The sequence below is a fragment of the Doryrhamphus excisus genome, linkage group LG1 (assembly GCF_037039965.1).
Source record: "Doryrhamphus excisus strain RoL-2023G ecotype Guam linkage group LG1, RoL_Dexc_Guam_v1.1, whole genome shotgun sequence".
NCBI lineage: Eukaryota > Metazoa > Chordata > Actinopteri > Syngnathiformes > Syngnathidae > Doryrhamphus > Doryrhamphus excisus.
Window position 1 is genome coordinate 21,653,272 of NC_136357.1, and position 20,957 is coordinate 21,674,228.

At 45.3% G+C, this 20,957-nt stretch overlaps 1 protein-coding gene across 1 annotated transcript in view; it reads right to left on the reverse strand.

Annotated features, from left to right (window-relative positions):
* fam222ba (family with sequence similarity 222 member Ba) overlaps positions 1-20,957 on the reverse strand; it is a 37,107-nt gene that overhangs the window by 3,437 nt on the left and 12,713 nt on the right. The window contains exon 2 of the mRNA XM_058077334.2: positions 6,236-6,363. Within this exon, the coding sequence (XP_057933317.2) occupies positions 6,236-6,317 (82 nt within the window). The 5' untranslated portion in view covers positions 6,318-6,363. The remainder of the gene's footprint in view (positions 1-6,235; positions 6,364-20,957) is intronic.

Sequence of the window (20,957 nt, forward strand, 5' to 3'; positions counted from 1 at the left end):
AACCCCCCCCCCACAAACAAACAAACAAAAGCAACAGAGGAGAGGTAAAAAATAACCTCTTTGGGCTGAGGTAAAAAGTGCGGCAGTGACATTCCCTTGAGGCTGCATGGGGAGACGGGAAAACAACGCAGAGAGCTCGACATGACAGCAGACGAGTAATCAGATACAGCGGCAGCGTCTCTGATCTGCAGGGGGGGGGGCTTTGCTGGCTTTAGCTAGCAGACATTTGCTACACCTGCTAAGCATCCAGGCTATATTTAACCAGCCAAAGTGACAACATGGTTGTGTTTGCACGTGGCTGAGCGTGAAGGTGTGTTTGTACTTAGCAGGCCATTAGACATTAAATAATAAAATATGTTTTTTATTAATATTATGACAGCCATAATGATGTCATTTTATATTGGGTAAAAGCTATAATATTATGACACGATAAAGATATATTAAAATTAATATTACAATAAAGCTGAGCAACACAAAGCTGAGATGCAGGCTGTTTTTTCCCCTCAAATATTAAAAAAAATCTTTCCATGTCTACATCACCCCCCACATCCTTTTCAGTGGACGACGCTTGGACACCCCTGGCTTAGACCCAAGCAGAACGATGACATTTGGGTGAGGATGTGGATAATCCATGAAGCTATGTATATTATTGTATTGTTATTATTATCACAGTTTCAATCACTACGGCACCAAAGGAACCATGGATTGATTAGGAGCGCTTTAGCCTCCATTGATGAAGTGGCGATGTAAAGCGTCGGGCAGCAGTTTGTGGTTTCTCAGTCTCACAAAGAGCCCACCCGGTTGAGGCACGGAACTGAACCGGGAACTGCCTGAACCCACCGACCGTGCCAACTGGCTAATTAATCCTGTTATTTGTGAGCAGCAAACAATGTGCAGTGATGTGCGGGGTTCCATATAGGGCGGTGTGCGTGGCTGCTGTGCGACAAACTGTCCGGCCTGCTGATGGCAGCCTCATTAATGTCGGGGTCTGGGCCAAGGAGGAGCTGGAGCCGGCGCCCGCCAACACCGAGGCCGAATGTCTGCCGCTGAATAAATGCCAGTGCAAGCAAACACAGATGGATGTATACGCACCTTCACGCAAGCACACACAGATAGACTTCACCTGTCAACACACTGCTAATGAGAAATGACCTTCCGGGCATGGAAGCTGACTGCAGACATACGAAATACTATTTACATGATTCACTATGCCAGTATGCACAACGACCAATGCAACACATGCACTTTGTTTATCCATAGTAGGGTTGGGCAATATGGACCTTAGCATAATCACAATATCGGCCAAGCCTAATCCATAGTGACAATACATGAAGAAAGAATGAGATGGCGGATACCGGCGGCTGAAATGAGTTTCCTCCATAGGGTAGCTGGACTCACCCTAAGAGATAGGGTGAGGAGCTCAGTCATCCAGGAGGGGCTCAGAGTAGAGCCGCTTCTCCTTCACATTGAGAGAGTCAGTTGAGGTGGCTCGGGCATCTAGTCCGGATGCCTCCCCGACACCCCCCTGGTGAGGTATTCCGGGCATGCCCGGCCGGGAAAAGGCCCCGGGGCAGACCTAGGACACGCTGGAGGGATTATGTCTCACAGCTGGCCTGGGAACGCCTTGGTGTCCTCCCGGTGGAGCTGGAGGAGGTGGCCGGGGACCGGAAAGTCTGGGCTTCCCTACTGAGACTGCTGCCCCTGCGACCCGGACCCGGATAAGCGGAGGAAAATGGATGGATGGATGGACAATACATGTGTAGTGAACCAGAATTATGCGTTTCCTAATGGATGGCTGCCTCAAGTCATTTTATGTTTCTACTATTAGACCTCTCCGAGGTATAATATCCAATATGGAATAATTTGTTTTGTTTGCAGTAACAAGTATTTACATCTGGAAACGGACCAATCCATTAAATTGGAAAAGGGATGATGCACTGCGAGCAAAACACAGGCAGTATATCGATGTCTTCAGGCAAAATGGAGTCCACTGCCTTGCTGCAAATGGCAACGATGCTAGTCAGTCAGCCAAGTCACATCTGCATCTCCAGGCAAGATTAATATGCTAATGGAAACAGGAGTTCAGAACATTCCAAGAGGAGTGACCATCACCGACAGGCTGAGTAAATAGTTGAGCGGAAATGTTTGAAAGAAGCAGCCTTACAAGCCCCAACTGTTGATTATGTGTGCTCACAAACAAGTGTTGCCTATTAGCATTTCAACCTTCACCTCAAACCTGGATAAACTGAAGAGCTTTAAGCATCAAGGCAGGGTTAATGAGGATATAAGTGCAGTTTGAAGGCGGCTGCTGGTGGCGAGGAGCGCATCATCTCAGATCTCCGTCAGCGAGGAGAAAGGGGCTGGTTTGGCCATGTGTTAATTACCCCGCTGCTGGCACACAAGTGCACAGTCAGCAGGCTCTAATTAGAGCTCCTTTTATTCAAACTACTGTTTTTATTGAACAAGGTTTAGGCAGCAGGGGGCCGCGCCTCACACTGCTGTAAATTGCAAATTTTTCTCAGGAGCGGGAAATTGAGTTTGAAGCCTGGGTGTCAAATTAGACTGTTCAATTCAGCTCCTCGCACGCGGCCACCAGCCCTCCTTCAAAAGCAGCTGCACGCAGCATGCCGGGCCGACGGAGCAGGGAACTAAGATATTCAGAAAGGAAAATATTATAAGGAGCGGGAGAAAGACGGCTGGCTTTTGATGTCAGTGAGATGCAAAAAAATAAATAAATACAAATCAGCCCAGTGGCCTTGCGGGGCTTCGTGTTTGCTCTGCCTGGAAGAATGGAGGATCAAGGGCCACTTCCTGGTACGCGAGACATCCTGCCTGTACCATGAGTCCTTTTCTTCGCGACCTCGTTGTATCTCTGCGCACCTGATACGCTCCCTCAGCCATCTTCTGCTAACAGACACTCCTTGATGATAAATACAGCAGCTGCTCTGGCCTTGGCGCTGATGGAAACCTGCTAGCGCTTAACTTGAAACAACTTCTCTTACGCACAGGCGCCGCCGTGGAAAAGCAGGCAGAAGCCCAGCGACCCTGGTGGTCCGGCACTCGTGGTAAAAATAGAGGGAGGGAAGGTGTCAAATACAGCTTGTAGCAGTCCAGGGCTCGGTGGGACCTAAGTGGTGCTGGAAGGACAGTGCTTGAATGGTTGCCAAAATAGAAGCTCGTTATGTCAACACTGTCTGTCTTTCACGTGATTTCCAGCCACAGCTAAACTCAATGTGGTGGAGCAAACCATCTCATTACTTTCTTTCACACACACACACACACACACACACACACACACACACACACACACACACAATTCAGGGCAAGGAATGGTACAACCCTGCTGCGCCGCACGCAGACAGAAAGGTGGTAAAAGTCTAGAGTGGTGCGGTCCACCCGTGGCTCCAGCCGGTTCATGCCTCTGTGTAGTCACTACGCCATCTCTCATGACGCCGCCGTGAGCCTTGCAAAGCGTGTGCCGTGCAAATCTGCGCCCAAGTGCTAGGGGGCAGTGTTTCCTGGTCAGTCAACTTGGTGAGAAGCCATGATGTTTAGCAACTAGACTACCGTCTACTCGTAATATTCATTCATTCATTTTCTACCGCTTATCCACACGAGGGTCGCAGGGGGTGCTGGAGCTGTCTTCGGGCGAGAGACGGGGTACACCCTGGACTGGTCACAAGCCAATCACAGGGCACATATAGACACACAACCATTCACACTCACATTCATACCTATGGACCTATTTGGAGTCTAGCATGTTTTTGGAATGTGGGAGTAAACCGGAGTACCCGGAGAAAACCCACGCATGCACGGGGACAACATGCAAACTCCACACAGAGATGGCCGAGGGTGGGATTGAACTCGGGTCTCCTAGCTGTGAGGTCTGCGCGCTAACCACTCCACCGCCGTGCAGCCTACTCGTAATATTATGAGGAAAAATAATGTAATTTTAGTAGCGTATGAGAAAAACAAACAATCTGAGAAGAAAAAAAAGCGGCAATTTTAGGAGGACACATTTTTCATTTGGATATGAAATTTGATGCAGAGAAAAGCTACATGTATGTACGTCGACTTTAGCAGTCGTTTTTTCAAAGGCTCCCTTTCAAGGACCCGGACCGTTGGCGCTAACTTGACAGTGTGTGTTTTTATAGTTATTTTCTTAAAATGAGCACCGGGGTTTTTGATGTAACACTGACTGCTAATGATACTTTGAAGCGTGGATGAAAAGGGAAACCATTACGTGAGAGTGATGAGGATGGAGGGTGCGGAGGACAGATTGAAATCACACAGCTACGAGCGCCCGTGCTGCTGCGTGCACGCTCCAGCCCCAAAAGAGATTACAGAGTTGGACAGAAAAACAAATTGAACTTCACTTTGGCCCTGCGCTCGGATGTGTCATGGTGAGCTGCACAAAGGGGGAGCGGAGTAACAGTCTTGTTGATGGCGGCACCATGTCACTCGTCCGCCTGAGTGAGGCAACAGACGCTGGCACTTAGCTGACTCCCTCATGCTTGCTGAAGTCCCAGGGGGTTGGCTGATTACTGTGATTCTGAAATTACAGTCTTGATGAGCGTTGGAAAAAAGGAAAATGCTGGAGAAATGGGTCGCACTGAGGCTGGGTTGCCACTTGTGAAGAAAAAGGCAGGAGGGGATGGAGGAAGAAGTCTTTTTCGCATCGACTTGCTCGCCAAAGGGGTGACTGCCATTTTTGCAGTAAACTCTTTTTACGATTAAAAGACGCTACAGTGGGGCCGTGTCAACAAAAATACAGGTATTTTTGAAACCACTTTTTTTCAAGTCGCCTAAAAGTGACTTAGTCTGCAGTCAGGGTGGGGATGGTGGGGTAGTTTCAAGGAAAACTGCACTTTTTGGGGGGAATTTTGCCCATCATCCACAACCCTTATGCGAGACATGAACACACATGTTTCTCTTTTCTGTGCAGAGGCAGCTAAGAATGCACGTAATGGGACGCACCTGCTAGCAACGCTCCATTTACATAATGTGACCTGCATATTAACCCACCTATTATTAACATTGCTGCACCAAAGAACTACACGACATCTCCATACACCACACTGGCTCGCTACTAGCAGGCTAGCTACTAGCTCCACAATACCTCAGGCCACTTTCGAAAGCTAATGCTACACGGAGGAGCTCCCGCCACCCCTGCTGTGGTTTTTGTGTTTGGAAAAGTTAAAGGGGACCTATTTTGCTCATTTTCAGCTCTTTGTATTGAGTTGTGGACTCCCAGAGAGCAGCTAAACACAATAACCCGCACAGGAAGCTTACTGGATCTTCCAGAATTTGTACCTATTCCAGATGGATTTGTGTGTTTTAATTTATTCCACCCACGGCCCCGCCTGTGGTCTGTCACTTGTAGAGCCAAGTAGCTTGTACCCGGGCACGGCCATATAAGGATGTCTGGCTCACTGTGATGTCACAGTGAGGCGAACACGGGAATACAGAATTCTAACTACATTTATGGGTCAGAAAAGTGGAAAAAGTATAAAAGGTCACCTTTTTTCAATGTGCCTGGTACTACATGCTCACAGCATAGAGGTAAAATCACAAGAAGGTTTTTGGAGAAGTTTGTGGGCGGAAGTGAGCGAGCGCAACTCAATGAAACGGCATTAGCGGGATGATTATTATTTCTTAGTGATTGATTACCGTTGAACTGCTGCGTTTGTCAAAGGTGACAAAATAACAGTTGCATGTTGAAAGACCCGTGGTGTCATACTTCCATGCTGTTCAAGTCGCCAGACTAAGAAAGGTGTGATAAAGTGTTAACCTAACTGGGCGCAGTCTTACATCTCTGAACTACTGGCACTCAATTTTTTTTAAGTTGCCAATATTTATTTTCCCATTTTTTCATTTCACTTAGTGGCTTGGTGTTTTTGCAAACCTTTATTTGTAAAGTTAGTCCCAATTAGACTTTGTGAGATTATTTGCTTGAAGAGCATTATATTTGAGTGATGGACAGTTTACCTTACTAATGTCTGCTTGTTGTACAGGGCTGTTAAAAAAAAACCTGAATATTTAATGAAGAAATATTTGCATAAAGCAAACATTATGCAGTCTCCCGCTGAATGATCTTTCAAAAGGTACTTATCATAGAAAAACTTCTATCTGTAATTATTTGTGGTTTGACGGCCCAACTAATAATATATGTCATTCATAGTACTTCATTCAAAATGGTGCTGGGAGCTCATGGCGCCCACAGCTGACTACTTACATTTCTGAGGTCCAGTGTTCATCTGCGTGTGGGGGAGAAGCTGGAGGGGGAGGTCACCTGGCCCTGGCAGACAGGCCAGCATTTCACACAGACACTAATGCAACATGGGACACACACTTCTCCTTACACTGCGGAGAGAAAAGTAAAAAAAAAAAAAAAGAGTGAGAGGTTAGTTTACTTAGGGATACAGAAGTAGTACTGATTACAAGAATTTATCATCACAGGCAAAACACCTTAGGAAGTCACAGTTCCATTACACGCCGATTCACACCTGGAGCGTCACGTGAGGTGACATTTGGTGCCATGAACAACTTGAATTAAACATCAAACCCCTGAAGTGAAACCAGCCCGAGGGGCTGGCGGCTTCAAATGAAGCCCCTCCACTTCCTCCACTTCCACTGCATGTTAGTCATCTTGTAGGACCCTGCTACCTGCACTTTCTTCCCTCAAGACCACAGCAGAGCAAATTAATGACTCCTGTACACTTGAAAAGGACACACTCCAGAGACCTGGCGCTGACGAGGTAGTCTCTGATCGATACTGCAGTCTCACAGGCATTTGTTTTGGAGGCATTACAACAATGGAGCTGGTTTAAGATGGAGTGAAAAGAAATGAATAAATGAAGCCACCGCTTCAATAAGTGCCTGCCACTCTGCAATAACCCCGATGTAATAGAGAGGGAGAAAACGTTAGCCATGCTCCACTTGGCTTACTGCTCTACTCCAAACAACACAGATGCTTGCTTAATCAGCACTAAAGAACAGTCAGGGAGCAAATTAAGTCTAAAGAGTCGGGGCCCTCTCCTTTTACTGCGTGGAATCAGAGGAGTGCGGCAAGTGTGCACAGACCAACGGCTTCTACGAGGGTGGCAATTACCCACAAAACAGCCTTGGCATGCCTGTCTGCCACAGGGTGATGGCTTAAAAGTGTCTCTTCCCCTGCAGGGAAAGGAGACACGAAGAGGGAAGGGTGACAAAGTGAAACAGAGACGTGGAAAGATAGAAAGGGCAGGTGGCAGGTTTCTGCATGTGGGGTTATTGCGGGGTGGGGGGCGCCTGAACTTCTTTTAAAAAGCAGGAGCTCAAAAAGGTCACGACGACAGCTCATTTAAATCCCCCCAGCAAGAAGAAGGAAAAAAGCCTTAATGAAGCTGCCAACTTCTACACAGATACCTGAGGGCGTTGCACCCCGGGGTGCCGCAGGGGCACAGCAGCAGGGTGGGGGTGGGCGTTAGAGGATACAGAGTATAGGCTAGATTGGTGGGAGGTGGAGCTGCAGTCTTGGAGATAGATGTGAGGATGTTGGTTGGAGCAGTTGCACCCCGAGCCTCCTACTCTTTCCCCTCCCCGGCTTGGACCACCATATGGCAGCAATCCCTGCTCTCCATTCGCTGTGTCGCCATACGTTAACTTTAATTGGTCTGATGTGTTATTCTTTTCCCTCAGCCTTGGAAGGAGTTTAGGTACACAGCGCCTTGATGTCAGCAGGCAGGATTTCCAGCTCTCATTCATCAGGGTGCCAAGATTTCACATAAAGATAACAGAAATCTCTCTGACAACAACCGGGGCCCCCGGGTTGGGGGGGAGGGACATATCAGATACAACACTGCCTTTGCTCTGGCTTTCACAACTGAAAACGGTGACAAGCCTGGCTGACTGACGCAGTGGCAAATAAAACACCCAAGCCAATCGCACTTTGGCTTACTGCACACTGGATGTCCGGGAAGCTTGGCTGGTGTGAGTGCCCTGATCCGCCTGGGCACAGCATGATTGCATATAAATGCATATTGCCTGGTCAGAGTGGCTGATTTGATGGCTCCAAGCATGTTATTCATGATAACCGACACAATTCATAACAGAAATAATCCAAATAATACAAAAGTCACAACCCATGGACAGTACCGTTGGATACATAATAAAGGCATATCTTATTTTTCATATTGCTAATGAAAGCTGCCTCCTTCCACAATGCCTAAAAATGTGAATGGAAAAAATAAGCAGTAAATAAGGAATCTTACTTATTCACTTATTCAGGAAATTCACTTATCCCGGCTGGGTCTGGCGCCAATTAACCGCTATAAATGAGGGACGACTGTTATGGCAAAAGAAGATTGGCTGAACCAACACTCGGTGTGAGCACTGGTGGCCAGTGGAGGCAGGGGGGATCATGTCCAAGCCCAGCACGAAATAAATGGGTTAGTGTAAGTATGCCCTTTAAAAAAACACACACAACCACACATCAACCCACTACAGGTGAGAAACATCCACCGCGCCATCAATCCGCCCCCTTCTTGTGTCCCCCCACAGTGCCCCTGAATGTCAGAAAACGATGCAGTGAGGAGTGCGACGGCAAAGGTCAGCCTATGGTAATGCTCCAGCTGACACGCTGCCTTACAGTGCAGAGCCAGGAGGGAAGGGAATCCCAACCGTCTGTACCAGCACCACGTCAAAGCTACTTGTGCATTTAGGACACACGAACACACACACTGCCATTTCACCAGTGCCAAGCTTGGGCATGATTCCCCCTGCCTTGGGCACGATTCCCCCGTGCTGACCTGCACTGACACAGCTCTAAGGCATCCTGGCTTCCACACATTTACGTGTGCCTTCACTTCATTATAGAAGGCTGAACGGCCGTAACTTCTGAACAAGGCGGCTTATGACAAGCCCGTCTATTGCTATGGTGTAAGGTGGTAACGTGCAATTTTGGGAGAAACGGTGTGGGAATGCTGGCAAAGCTGATGCCGAACTGTTATGCTTCACTCGCTGTCAAATCCGAACCCTGACGATGTGACGCTCGACTGAAATGTTGTAGCTGGCATGCTAATTTATACCAGTGAAAACACCTAGAAGGCTAGCATTGCTAACAATTACAACTTTATTCATTTCTATATATAGACAATATTACAACTTAAAAAAAAATTCTTCAATATTTAAACTTTATAGGCTGCACGGCGGTCGAGTGGTTAGCGCGCGGGCCTCACAGATCGGAGTTCAATTCCACCCTCTGACATCTCTGTGAGGAGTTTGCATGTTCTCCCTGTGCATGTGTGGGTTTTCTCCGGGTACTCCGGTTTCCTCCCACGTTCCAAAAACATGCTAGGTTAATTGGCGATTCCAAATTGTCCATAGGTATGAATGTGAGTGTGAATGATTGTTTGTCTATATGTGCCCTGTGATTGGCTGGCCACCAGTCCAGGGTGTGCCGTGGGCCAATGAAAAAACAGCCACTGCTCACAAATGGCCCCCAAGCCGCACTTTGGACACCCCTGACCTAAGACAACTCAGGCCGCAACTAACAATTATTTTCTTAGTCGATTAATCTGAAGCTTGTTTTTTACCCCTGTACTTTGACTTGGTTCTTCCCATCATGTGGTAAAGTGCTGTTCAGCTAGCCACGGTACAGTTTGGAACATTGATGTGACTTTTGTTTTTCACAGGCAAGATGAGCTACAGCATGCTAGCAGTGCCTGTTGAACTTTACCAGGCTACGTTGGGAGGTGTTCCCAATATTATGGCAATGTCACTGACACAGATCCAGAGTCCAGACGGGCTGAGCTGTCTCTGGCACCTCTCTGCAGGAGGTAGTCAGCACTTGACTGGCTTGGCTGCAGGCTTCTTCTTGTTATGGACTGCCCTGTGACCACCAGGCAGGGGGCTCTGCCTGTCTGGTCTGAGCCCTCCAGCCATCAGCCCCTACAGACAAACAGGAGGCTTAGCAGCCTTTGTGATGCGGAGACACAGCCAGTTCTGTCCTGTCCCTGTCCGGGGCCCGAGCCTGCTGAGCAGACCCATGGAGCAAGGACGGCTTCAGTAGAGTTTGGCCAGGCATCTCACACTATCAGCCTCGTGCAGACAGCAGACACATGGTTCTCAGAGTATTAGTCGAGTCGGCAAGTCGCCACTGGGTACTTACAACACAATACTATCATGCAAATAGCGGTGCGGCTTGCATTTGCGCCAAATAAAATGGGAGACAACAAAGTAGGGCTTGAGCAAGGGATGTCTTGCGCTGTGTCAAACTCTTCCCATAAAAGCTGACCCATTTTCTGAATGTAAAGAATGAAAACAAATGAAGTTAAAAAAGAGAAGGAACAACAGAGGTGGAAGTCGTTTAGGAAATAAGGCCAGATGTCTCCAACCGTCAGAAGCATGACACAGGAAATCAAAGCAGCGTTTCTCAATAAGGTAAGCAAAATCAGCTTAGCGTAAGCACATATACATCCTTGAAGATAAGCAACGCAAAGTTGGGGGGCAAATAAGCATCTTTGGTGCAATATTTGCAGCTTTCTATAGCAATTAAAGCAAAAGTAATTAGGACAACCAAGTCACCATGTTGTTCAGTGCTTGTACTAACTGGTGCCGCGGAGAAGAGTGGTGGGGAAAGCAGGCTGATGTTATTTTAATTGCATGTTTACCCCCAGGTTATGAGTCTGAAATAGAGCCAAGAAAAAAAGTCGAAATTCAATGCAACTTCAGTGTGTTGATTCTCTCAGGGGCAGAGAGAGAAATTACTTTTCTGTGTGAATAGGAAGTAAAGAAAGAAAAGGAGCAGGAGGAAAGTTTTTTTTTTTTTTTTACTCATGAATGCTCAAGCATTCTGTCAAAAGAAAAAGGAAAGAGCTTTGGCTCTTCAGCATGTTAGCAAGAAATGACACATTGAGATGACCATTGTCTGGCTATCCAAACAAAAGTGCTTGAAAGGAATTGCTAGCTGCGAGTATAATGCTGTGAAGCAGTGAATAAGTTAGGGGGCAAACTCGGACCACACCATTTGCACCGTGCTGGATTACCCATTCTCCTTCCTGGCCCGGCCTGGCCTGACCTGGCCTGCTCTGACAGAGGAGTCCTGCTTCGACACGATTGCTTGTCCCATTTCTATTCTGGTGTATTGCACAAGTACGGTAGTCCCTCACTTTATCACGCTAATAATCACTGGTTCTTGGTTGACTATGGCCCATTATATTATACAGTGGCAAGAAAAAGTATGTGAACCCTTTGGGATTGCTTGGATTTCTGCATAAATTGGTCATAAAATAAATTTAAAAATTAATTTTATATGCAGAAATCCAAGCAATCCCAAAGGGTTCACATACTTTTTCTTGCTACTGTATGTCGGGCCGCATGGTGGATGAGTGGTTAGCATGTAGGCCACACAGTCATGAGATCAGGAAGACCTGGGTTCGAATCTCTGTGTGGAGTTTGCATGCTCTCCGTGTGCCTGCATGGGTTTTCTATAAGTACTCTGGTTTCCTCCCACAAAAACATGCTAGGCTAATTGGCGACTCCAAATTGTTAGTTATGAATGTGAGTGGGAATGATTTGTCTATTCTGTATGTGCCCTGCCAGCGGCATAGGTTATATGTCGTACTCTGGCGTCAGTAAAGACACAAAACATTGATGAAACATGCCATTACATCGATAGGGTGGGGAAAAAAACTTATCCTATTCCATGTGGAAGTGGTTTTGGCTTTTTGCTTTGTCTTTCTTCCCCACTCCAACTGAAACCCCTTAAGTTTACAATAAATTAGAGGCTAACTTGTTATCGTTAGCACGCATTGCAGGATAAGGGCGGTAAGCAATGTGGTGACAACTTGAATATTATTTGTATAAAGTTTTCTCCTTACATGACACTTTTTAAAAAAAAAAAAAAATATATATATATATATATAAATATTTCAACATTTACATGTTTTTAATGTTCTGACTTTATTTCTGTAATACCGGTATAGTTTGGCTTTATTCTCCTACTATTATAATGTTTTCCCCCACAATGGCATCGTGTTTCGGTGAATCGGTTAGGCCAAAATCAGACCAAATCAATATGAACCAAACACATACAGTTAGTGAGTTGGTTTGCGACATATCAGAAATAAGTAATGCCATCACTGTTTCCCAAAGTCAAAACTGATGTGTGTGAATATTTAGTTTTGCCTAAAATACAACGATGATAGGCCTGCTTTCATGGATGACTAAGGAAATTGAAAAATATTACAAAAGGATTCATTGGACCCCACAATATTGTTGATTAATTGTATTGATTGTTGCCGCTCTAAAGACCAATTTCAGCATCTTGCACTCATACCTTCTGCTGAGCATAGTAAATAAATAGCCTACAAATGACAACACCAAAGGAAACATATCAACCAAATGACTGTGAAATGACAAGAGGTTTAGAAGGCTATGAGGCACCATGAAAGACATGCTTTTGGGAGTGAATGTGGATGTGAAACCGCTAAGCTTGAGCCAGAAAGAGGTGAAAATTCTCTGCAACAAAGAGGCAATGAAAAACATTATGTGCTGATGTCACATTGGAACAGCTGCGTTTGAGAGCCATTTGATAAAAAAAAGGCACCTCAACGTATTCTTCTGTCTTGTCCTAATTAAATCCTGCAGACCAAACTATTCGGATGGTATTCAGGACTCACCCAAATGAAGAACAGGATGAGTAGGAGTGTAGGAGTGAGTAGCTTGGCCCAGCTTTTTATCAAGGCCAGAGCCATTTTAGGACCATTAACGGACCCCCTTGATGGCGATGCTAGGAGAGCCAGCTGAGGTCCTTGGGCCCAGATTTGCAAGCGGGCCACTTAAGCCCACTCAGCTTCCTAAAGAGTTCTAAAAATGTGGAAGACGGAGGAAAGTGTGTTCAGTCATGCGTAGTCTGGCCAAGGTCAGGTTGGCAGACTCTGAAGCGCTTGGTGTCATGAATGCCAAAAAAATGCACGGGCCCCCTGGCTGTGGCGTTTGACAGACATGTTTACACCTGATGAAATGCAGTGTGGATGTGGATGCAAAGTGAGGGCTGCCAGCCTGGTTATTTATTTATCTGCAGCAAATCCATCCGGAGTGCAGCCAGGAGCTCAGTGAAGAAACGGTCAGTTTACTCTGACGTGACAGAAACCACTTTAGGGTGGGGAGGGGGTGGGGGGGTGGGGGGGTTGGGGGGTGGGGGGGTGGGTGGGGGGTGACACTGGCAAAAAGAAAGGACAGCGGACTGAGACTGATTTACTCAATGTAAACATCGATTAACCCGTGACAGGAGACAATGCTGAAAATAAGGTTAGGACAGTCCAGACTACAACAGACTTGCATTTGCAACCAAGAAGCACAAACATTTGAAAACGGGTCTCAATGGCCACGGTATATTCATTCCAATGTTTTCTCAAATAATGACTGAAACATTAAATAAAATCTGTGGTCTTTTCGTCTTTGCAACAACACAAATTCAAACCATGTCTCAATAATTGAACCGTCTTCTTTGGCAGCCCTAAGTGGTGCAGAGCGGGTACTCTTTCCAATAGGTGAAACATTCTCACATCACTTCCTTTCAGGTACAACAAGGATACTGTCAGCGCTTTTGGCACATATTTTAGTCAATGCCTTATCGAATCAAAGAGTTATACATAAGCACAATAACAGATGAATGGGAATAGTCTGCATCTGAAAGTCTTCAAATTGTTGCTACAAACGTGGAACTTATATAGAGCCAATATCAGAACCATCGGACATGGGAGGATGCTTGGTTACCTTTTAGACAACTTCTGGTAACCATCATTGCAGCACCATCACAGTGACCATCACATATCCCCCAAGTCCCGGCATACGTACAAGACCATCAGCGATAAGACATCACCCTGCCTGTCAATCTGTCATCTGAGCGTGCACGCGCGAGAGGCTGCGTGATATAATCAGGATATTCAGAAGGCAGTTTCATAAAACTGTTGAGGTGAACGTGCCTGCTTTTGATACAAACCGCATGACTGCAGTAGTGGTAAATGGAAGAGATCTAAAGAATGTACTTTGAAAGTAGGGCCGGGTGATGTGGACCAAAACTCATTTCCCGATATATTTAGGTTGAATATCGATATTTCATATTAGTATATCCCCATATTTTTCCCACAAAGTTAGTTTAGATGAAAATCAAAGCCAAATATGCGTGCAAAGTTGTATTAAAATGTAAACAATAGAATAGTCGCTGAAATAAAATAGTATATTATCTTTAAATATATACAGAAAAAGTTAAATATAATGTTCTATCTCTCTGCAGCCGGGTTAGCGCCGTGAGCGCTTCCATCCCACGTTCGCCATGATTTAATTCATACTGTTAATTGTTAACACCGTCTTCATCCAGCAACCTTTATACCCTCTTTTTTGCTGTTCACTCCAGCTATGCAGTAGGGATCTACGATCGTGTGCAAAGCTAACTGTGACCTGACTGTATCGTGACAATCCTAGTACCGAGTACGTTTTCGTTAAAGGGGTCGCCCTGAAATGGGTCCAGACTTCGGAGCCGTTCGCAAGAGCTGACTAGCCCTCCTCCTGTGTAAGTAGGACTAACTCTGTGTTGGCAGAGGTAAAGACACATTTAAGATGAAGTGTTCTGATTTAATTTATTAACAGGTGCATCCATTTTGTGTTCCTCCTCACACATACTTTGCCTGGCTCAGTCAAAGCGCTTATGACAAATTGGACACCCCAGTGACAAATTGAGCCTGGGATTAAAGGAAGAAAGCAGTCCGCTTTGTTAAGTGTTGTTTATGGAAAACCGGGGCTTTACTCGCACATCGGCGGTGTTTGTCTGTGGACGTACATTTTTCTTGGTACGGGGCCAACAGCAGAGCTGACACCACCACCGTCTCTCGTACCATATCCTCTCTATCCAGGTGTTCCCACAGCTTATGTCTCAGCTTTGAGTGCTCTGTAAACAAAACTATCAATGCAGCTGTTCCCACAAGTCTCTCTCCCACACAGACACGCACACAGATGCCCCACAGACCTCCTCTTGCGTTTATACTCCTTTCCTATTGACATATGCAGTGAAAAATGTTCTACCCCAATGAATAGTATTGACCCGGAGTTAACCAGGCCTGGGCTGCTTGTGAGCACAGCTGGACTGACCGTAGGTAGCGAGGGTTGGGGTTCAAAGCAGCCCTGCTAGGCAGAAATGTGTGAGCGCTGACTGACAAAACCACCCTAAAAGAGACTAAATCCACCAACATGGATTGTAGTCATAAATAGTTTGCAGGCTTTCTGTATCAAGAAATTCTGCACTATGCTACGGACAGTCCTGGTGAATCTTTATCAAGAACTGTGCAAAATATTGAAATTCAGCTCTAAAAGCACAAATGCTAATTCCAAATCCTGTTCTGTGCCTGTTCAATTGATGACACCCCCTTGCTGTGCCTTCGAAAGGTTGGTAAGGTCAGCCGTCTTCGTGTCAGCGCTGACATTCAGTCTAGCCTCCAGCTAGACCAAAAGACTTCTCCCCCTTGCTTCAACGGACCAGCACAGGAATTAAAATGATCTTCCTCCATGCGAGATGTCTGGCAACTCACGGGACATTTGTGGCTCTCGCCGCCACTTCCTGTGTGGTTGTGGTTGCCTCTCAGCAGGCACTGGCTCTGGGCATGAGGCAAGGGTCAGCCCAACGTTGACTCTATGGAAAGCCAGGCAAGCGCAGGCCAAGCATGGCAAACATCTCACCCCTGTGTCTGCAGATGAACATCTGATCCTCTCAGAGCCCCTCGGCCTGCCGAACTAAGAGCCTACACAAGTGCTCAGTTGTGTACCCGCGTTGTCATGGCACCGGAATTATGACTTCTTCACAAGCATTGGTTTAAAACTGAAAGTTAGGTGTGAACCAAAGCAACGAGCTCTGAAATGTCAAACTAGTCTGATGCATAAACATCTTTGTTTTCCTCTGCAGGAATTAATTTCAATGTTTCATTAGGGTTGAACTTCAAGGCCGTTTTAAAATGTACGGTAACCAGTGTTACTGTGTGTGGTAACTGAAATGAATATATCCCCAGTCCCCTGTGAGATGGGTACAGTCATATGAGTAACGTAGTTAGCTCGGCTGATAACATTTCCATACGTATCCCGCTCTCTCACTTTGGTGCATCAGCCAGCTCTCCGGCGACCATCCAGTGATTCAAGACTGATGAGGCATGCTCAAAGGTCTAAAGCATTGAGCAGAGCATTAATGCAACCAGCAGCAAATTTTTGCCATCGACCCCTGTTGCCTGCAATAAGGACAGCGCCATCAATCAGGCCGAGATAGCCGACACCAGACGTGGGCTGATGAAGCAGGGGACTTTGGAGCTAATGACAAATGGCTCTCCCAGATATGGTCAAAGTGTACTGTGACAATTCGCCAAGGAGGATTGACCTTTAGCAATAACCTGAGTCCATTCCTACAAAACCTGCACCTTCTTAATGTGGAGGACATGAAAAAAAAAAGATTTCTCTGTGTGAATAAGAGAGTGGCTATTGTGTTCACAATCCAGCTGAGAATCTCAGACACTTAACTCAGGGCCTCTCCTTATCCTCCTAGAACTCTTTTGTTCTCACACCAACGCTCTGGGAGTGACCTTCAGGAGGCCTGCTAGCCTTGCTAATTGGGGTCTGTTCAGTGCACAGTGGTCCTCCCTCCAAACAAGAGCGGAGGAGGGACCGTGGGGCAGGAGGGGGGTGAGAGAGCAGTGACCTGTGGTAATGGCGAGTCGGAAACCCACAAAAAGTGACTTAAAACCTGAATGGTGAAAACACAGAGATGAAACTGATGCAAAAGACAAGCAGTCAGGGCCGTAGATCATTTGCAAATGTATCCATCCAACACAGCAATGCTATCTTACTTGGGAACCTCATTACACAGTAACTTCTCAATGATTATAGGGGCATTTATCTTGTGTGGAATGTGTTTTAAATGGGTGATAAATTCTCAACTGTATTATAAATGTGCATGAACAAGGTTACAATTAGGGCCGTTTCTAATATCACAGTCATCCCTCCCAGTCAAAACATATGCTAATTATATGTGTTATTGGCCCAAATTAAGCGTTCTCAATCATAAAAATGGTTAAACAAAGAAACATACAAATACAAAGCATTTAGAATGTCTTGTGTATATTCGTGTAATATGTGTGATTTGTCTGCGCCTTTAAGAGGCGGGGCTTTGGAAGTGACGTGTGACATCGCAAGCTACTGTAGAGATGCTGAGTGTTAGCATGTTGGAAAAATCACATTTAGAAGGTCTTAAAGCAAGTTTTCTATGGTGTAAAGACAAAAATACTAAATTTACCAATAAGGGATCCTACTTAGTGGAAATTCACTTATTGTGGTCGGGTCTGGAACCAATTAACCACAATAAATGAGGGACAATCATGCCTCTATTTGGAAAAACAGTCAAATTGATGAAAGGTTTCCAGAAGGGCATTTCATTATGTCATCCTCGCAATATTGCAGTTCTATCCCTTGTTATATCAATAAATAATTAATTTAAGAAATTAATTAATACATAATCGCTATTTTGTGGTCTATTGTTAGTAAAAACATATTGAAATGCAAGTGATATGTAGTATTCTGGTCACCAGGCGGCAGTAATGACACAAAACATTGAGACACTGGCTTACATTACATTACCTTAACACTGCATGTTGCACCATAAAAAAAAGGTTCTCCTCACATTCGGCGTGGAAGTAGCATTTTATTTAACGTCTTAGGTTTAGAATAAATAAATTTTAGGTTAACTGGTTCGATGGTTAGCACAAGGATTGCTCAATGTGTTGCAAACAATGAATGAGAGGAGATTATAGTTGATCACATCTTGAACAATGTTAAAAGCCGTGTTTACACAAACAGGATTTCCATGCTAACTATGAAACTATTCACTTTACCACAATCAGGTCTGGAAGCAAACCATCGCTAAGAACGAGGGACGGCCATAGTCGCTTTCTATCAGTGTGATAAGCGCTTCATCATAAAAATGTAAGAGAATGTCCAAGATTTCGGCCTGAGTAGAAAAGATGCCCAGAGGCTTGATGGGGGCCAAGACTCTGTGGAATATTTTTTAAAAATAGAAAGATGAGTTAAAACACATACACTTAATGAGCTGAGAATGTGTGTGGCATAGATCCTGAGAAGACGCTGCGAAAAGGATGTCCAAGAATAGAAAGGTCTGCATTTAATTTGCTAATCCATCATTTCAATTGTACTCTGTAACAAAGGCGGAAGAGAGTAGCGACGCATTCAGAGGCAATGGAGCATGCTGAGGGCTGTGTGAGTGTGTGGTTCTCCGTGGATCAGGCCAGGCCACAGCCTGTGGCCCTTGGCCCTAAAAGCCTGGTCTGCGCTGGATAGAACGGGCTCTGAAGAGCTAAGGGGTAGGCAAGACTAATCTCTTCATGTCCAAAGAATTGTTTAACTACGTTTGACTGATTAACCCAAAGCCCTCCATTCCTGTTGCAATCTATTTGTTCAATCAAATCTCCAGCGCTCATCTTGCTGAGGAGTGAAAAGGGAGGAGTTGGGAACAAAATAATCCATTAGCAGGATGCACACAACTCGGAAAAGGAGTAGTAGCAGCTAAATGCACACAGGCGAATGAACATTTTGTTAGGGCCCTGTCAAATCCGTTGACCCCCCCTCCAACCCGACATTATGAGAAATATGATCTCTGGGAAGAACGAAATTTGAAACACTTTCTGCTAGGACTACGTTATGCTAGCCATTTCAGTATGTGGAATCAAACTATGGAATGGATTGAGTAAGGAAATCAAACAATGCACAACGATGAGCCAATTCAAGAAACAATACAAGCAGTTGATGTTTGCTAAATACAAGGATGAAGAGTCTTGAACCAGTCATGATGTGCTATATGTATCACTATATTGACACTTACTATGGTACCCATTATGTCATTGTAGTATGGTCATATCACCTCGTACTTCGGTATGGGACAAAAAATAAAAAATTAAAAAATTAAAAAACTTAAACTGTATTACGGAAAGCAGGAAGTGAACAGTTACTGATTGTTAAAGTACCAGATGGAGGGGTAGGATTTAATAAGCTTTGCTTCTTCCTACTCCTTTTGGACATGTGGAACTGGGAACTGATTATGGGATGCACTCAATTGTAATCTGATGCATGTTCAAATGAAATTAAACCATTACCATTCTGTGTGTACTTTTGTGACAATAAATAAACAATATTAAGCAATTAAAAGTGGTTTAGGGACTCCTGGTAGCTCATGAGTTACTGGCTGTAGACCCCTGACTTACCTTGTATCAACTCAAAGAGTGGTCATTACATGTTTTTAAAAACTATTTGCTGCTAGCAACTCCAGATATTGGTGAGCTAGTAATTTGCAGACCACTCCCTCTATGTAGACTATATAATACTACACAGACAACCGCTTACTTACACAAAGTAAACACAGATAGGACAAATGGATAAATAGTACAGCTTTGCCCATGTGTAGCCTCCAGCTGGTACCCGGGCATGCCCATATAAGGAAGCTCTGCGAATTGTGACGTCACAGCTCTAGAAAAAAATTAGAACCAGCCCAAACTTTTTTCAGGGCTCACTTCCAAATGCGCAGACCTCATTATCTGAAACTTTAGCATTATTTAAGACGAGAATACAACATTCTAACTACATGTATAGGTCAGAAAAGCGGGCAAAGTATAAAAGTCCCATTTAACAAGCGGTAAAACAACAGGATATAAAGCCACTCACACATACAGTCATCCTAGCCGTTTTTGCCAACTTTCTCCGGTGATTCAGTTTGCCGTTTTGAGGTGTTTCGTATGGGAGGGTGCGGTATGGTGCGGTGTTTGTCAGGCGATTCCGCCGCAATTGAGCGCTTGACCAGGAAAATACTTCCCCGCACAAACGTTCCTTCTCACGGCATTCCATTCACATCATGCGAGATTCCGGTGGTAGATTGCGTTTTTATCAGCCAATTCCATTAATGCGGAAATCATAGGGCCCTGTAAAAAAGGTCGGCGGACTCTCGACACACTCCAAGTGAAGGAAATTTAAGGCGCTCTCCCCCGCATGGAAAAGAGGTTGCTAGGAAGATTAACCCAGCTTCCTTTTATAGCTTCTGAGAAGAGGTTAAATCACATATTACATTGCCTGAAATGTCTGCGAGTAATTAGATCAAGAATATTACTCTCCCCTCTTCCTTTTGCAGACTGCAGCTGATCAAAGCCTAATGATGGTGTCAGTGCCTTTGGCAGTGCTGGCTGGATAAATCTCCCCATCGAGACGGCAATCTGTCAGAGCCGCAAGCTCTGCTAAACAGCACAGGACATGAGCGGAATGGCGCTTGACACAAAGTAGACTAAATGAACCACATCCTTTACCAATAAGATATCCATCAGCAGTGCGGCATTAAAATTCACAACCATTAAACCTCTCTTTGTTTTGGCGGCGACCTGCTTGTTTCTATGTACACAGTCAGCTGATATGTATACAAAAGAGAAAGATGGCAATGAGTTCTGTCCCAATAACAACGCCAACTGCCAGCTTGTCTGCTGTTGTTCAATGCCAGACCAGATCCAAGCAGCACCTGGTCTAACGACGGGCTGTGGGGGCTACTGGCTATTAATTACAGAAAGCTGACACGCAAATCCTGGCAATGAGACCCAGGAAGTGAGCTACTCGACAAGACGAATGCTTGCCTGTCACACGGCAACATGACCTGCCGCAGGACTCCTTACACATGAGTACTTACAAGAATGTCTTTCAAATTGGAACCCCCACCCCCACGCCACCCGTTCTCCATCTCCATCCCATTTGACGGATGTAGCACTACTTGGGGGGATATTTTCCAACTAATGCCAAATGGTTGTGCAGTGGCATGATAAAAGTTGACATTTTCCTTTTTCTAACTCAATGCTTCCTTTGTAAACAACCTTGTGGTTTCATGTGTGCGCGCA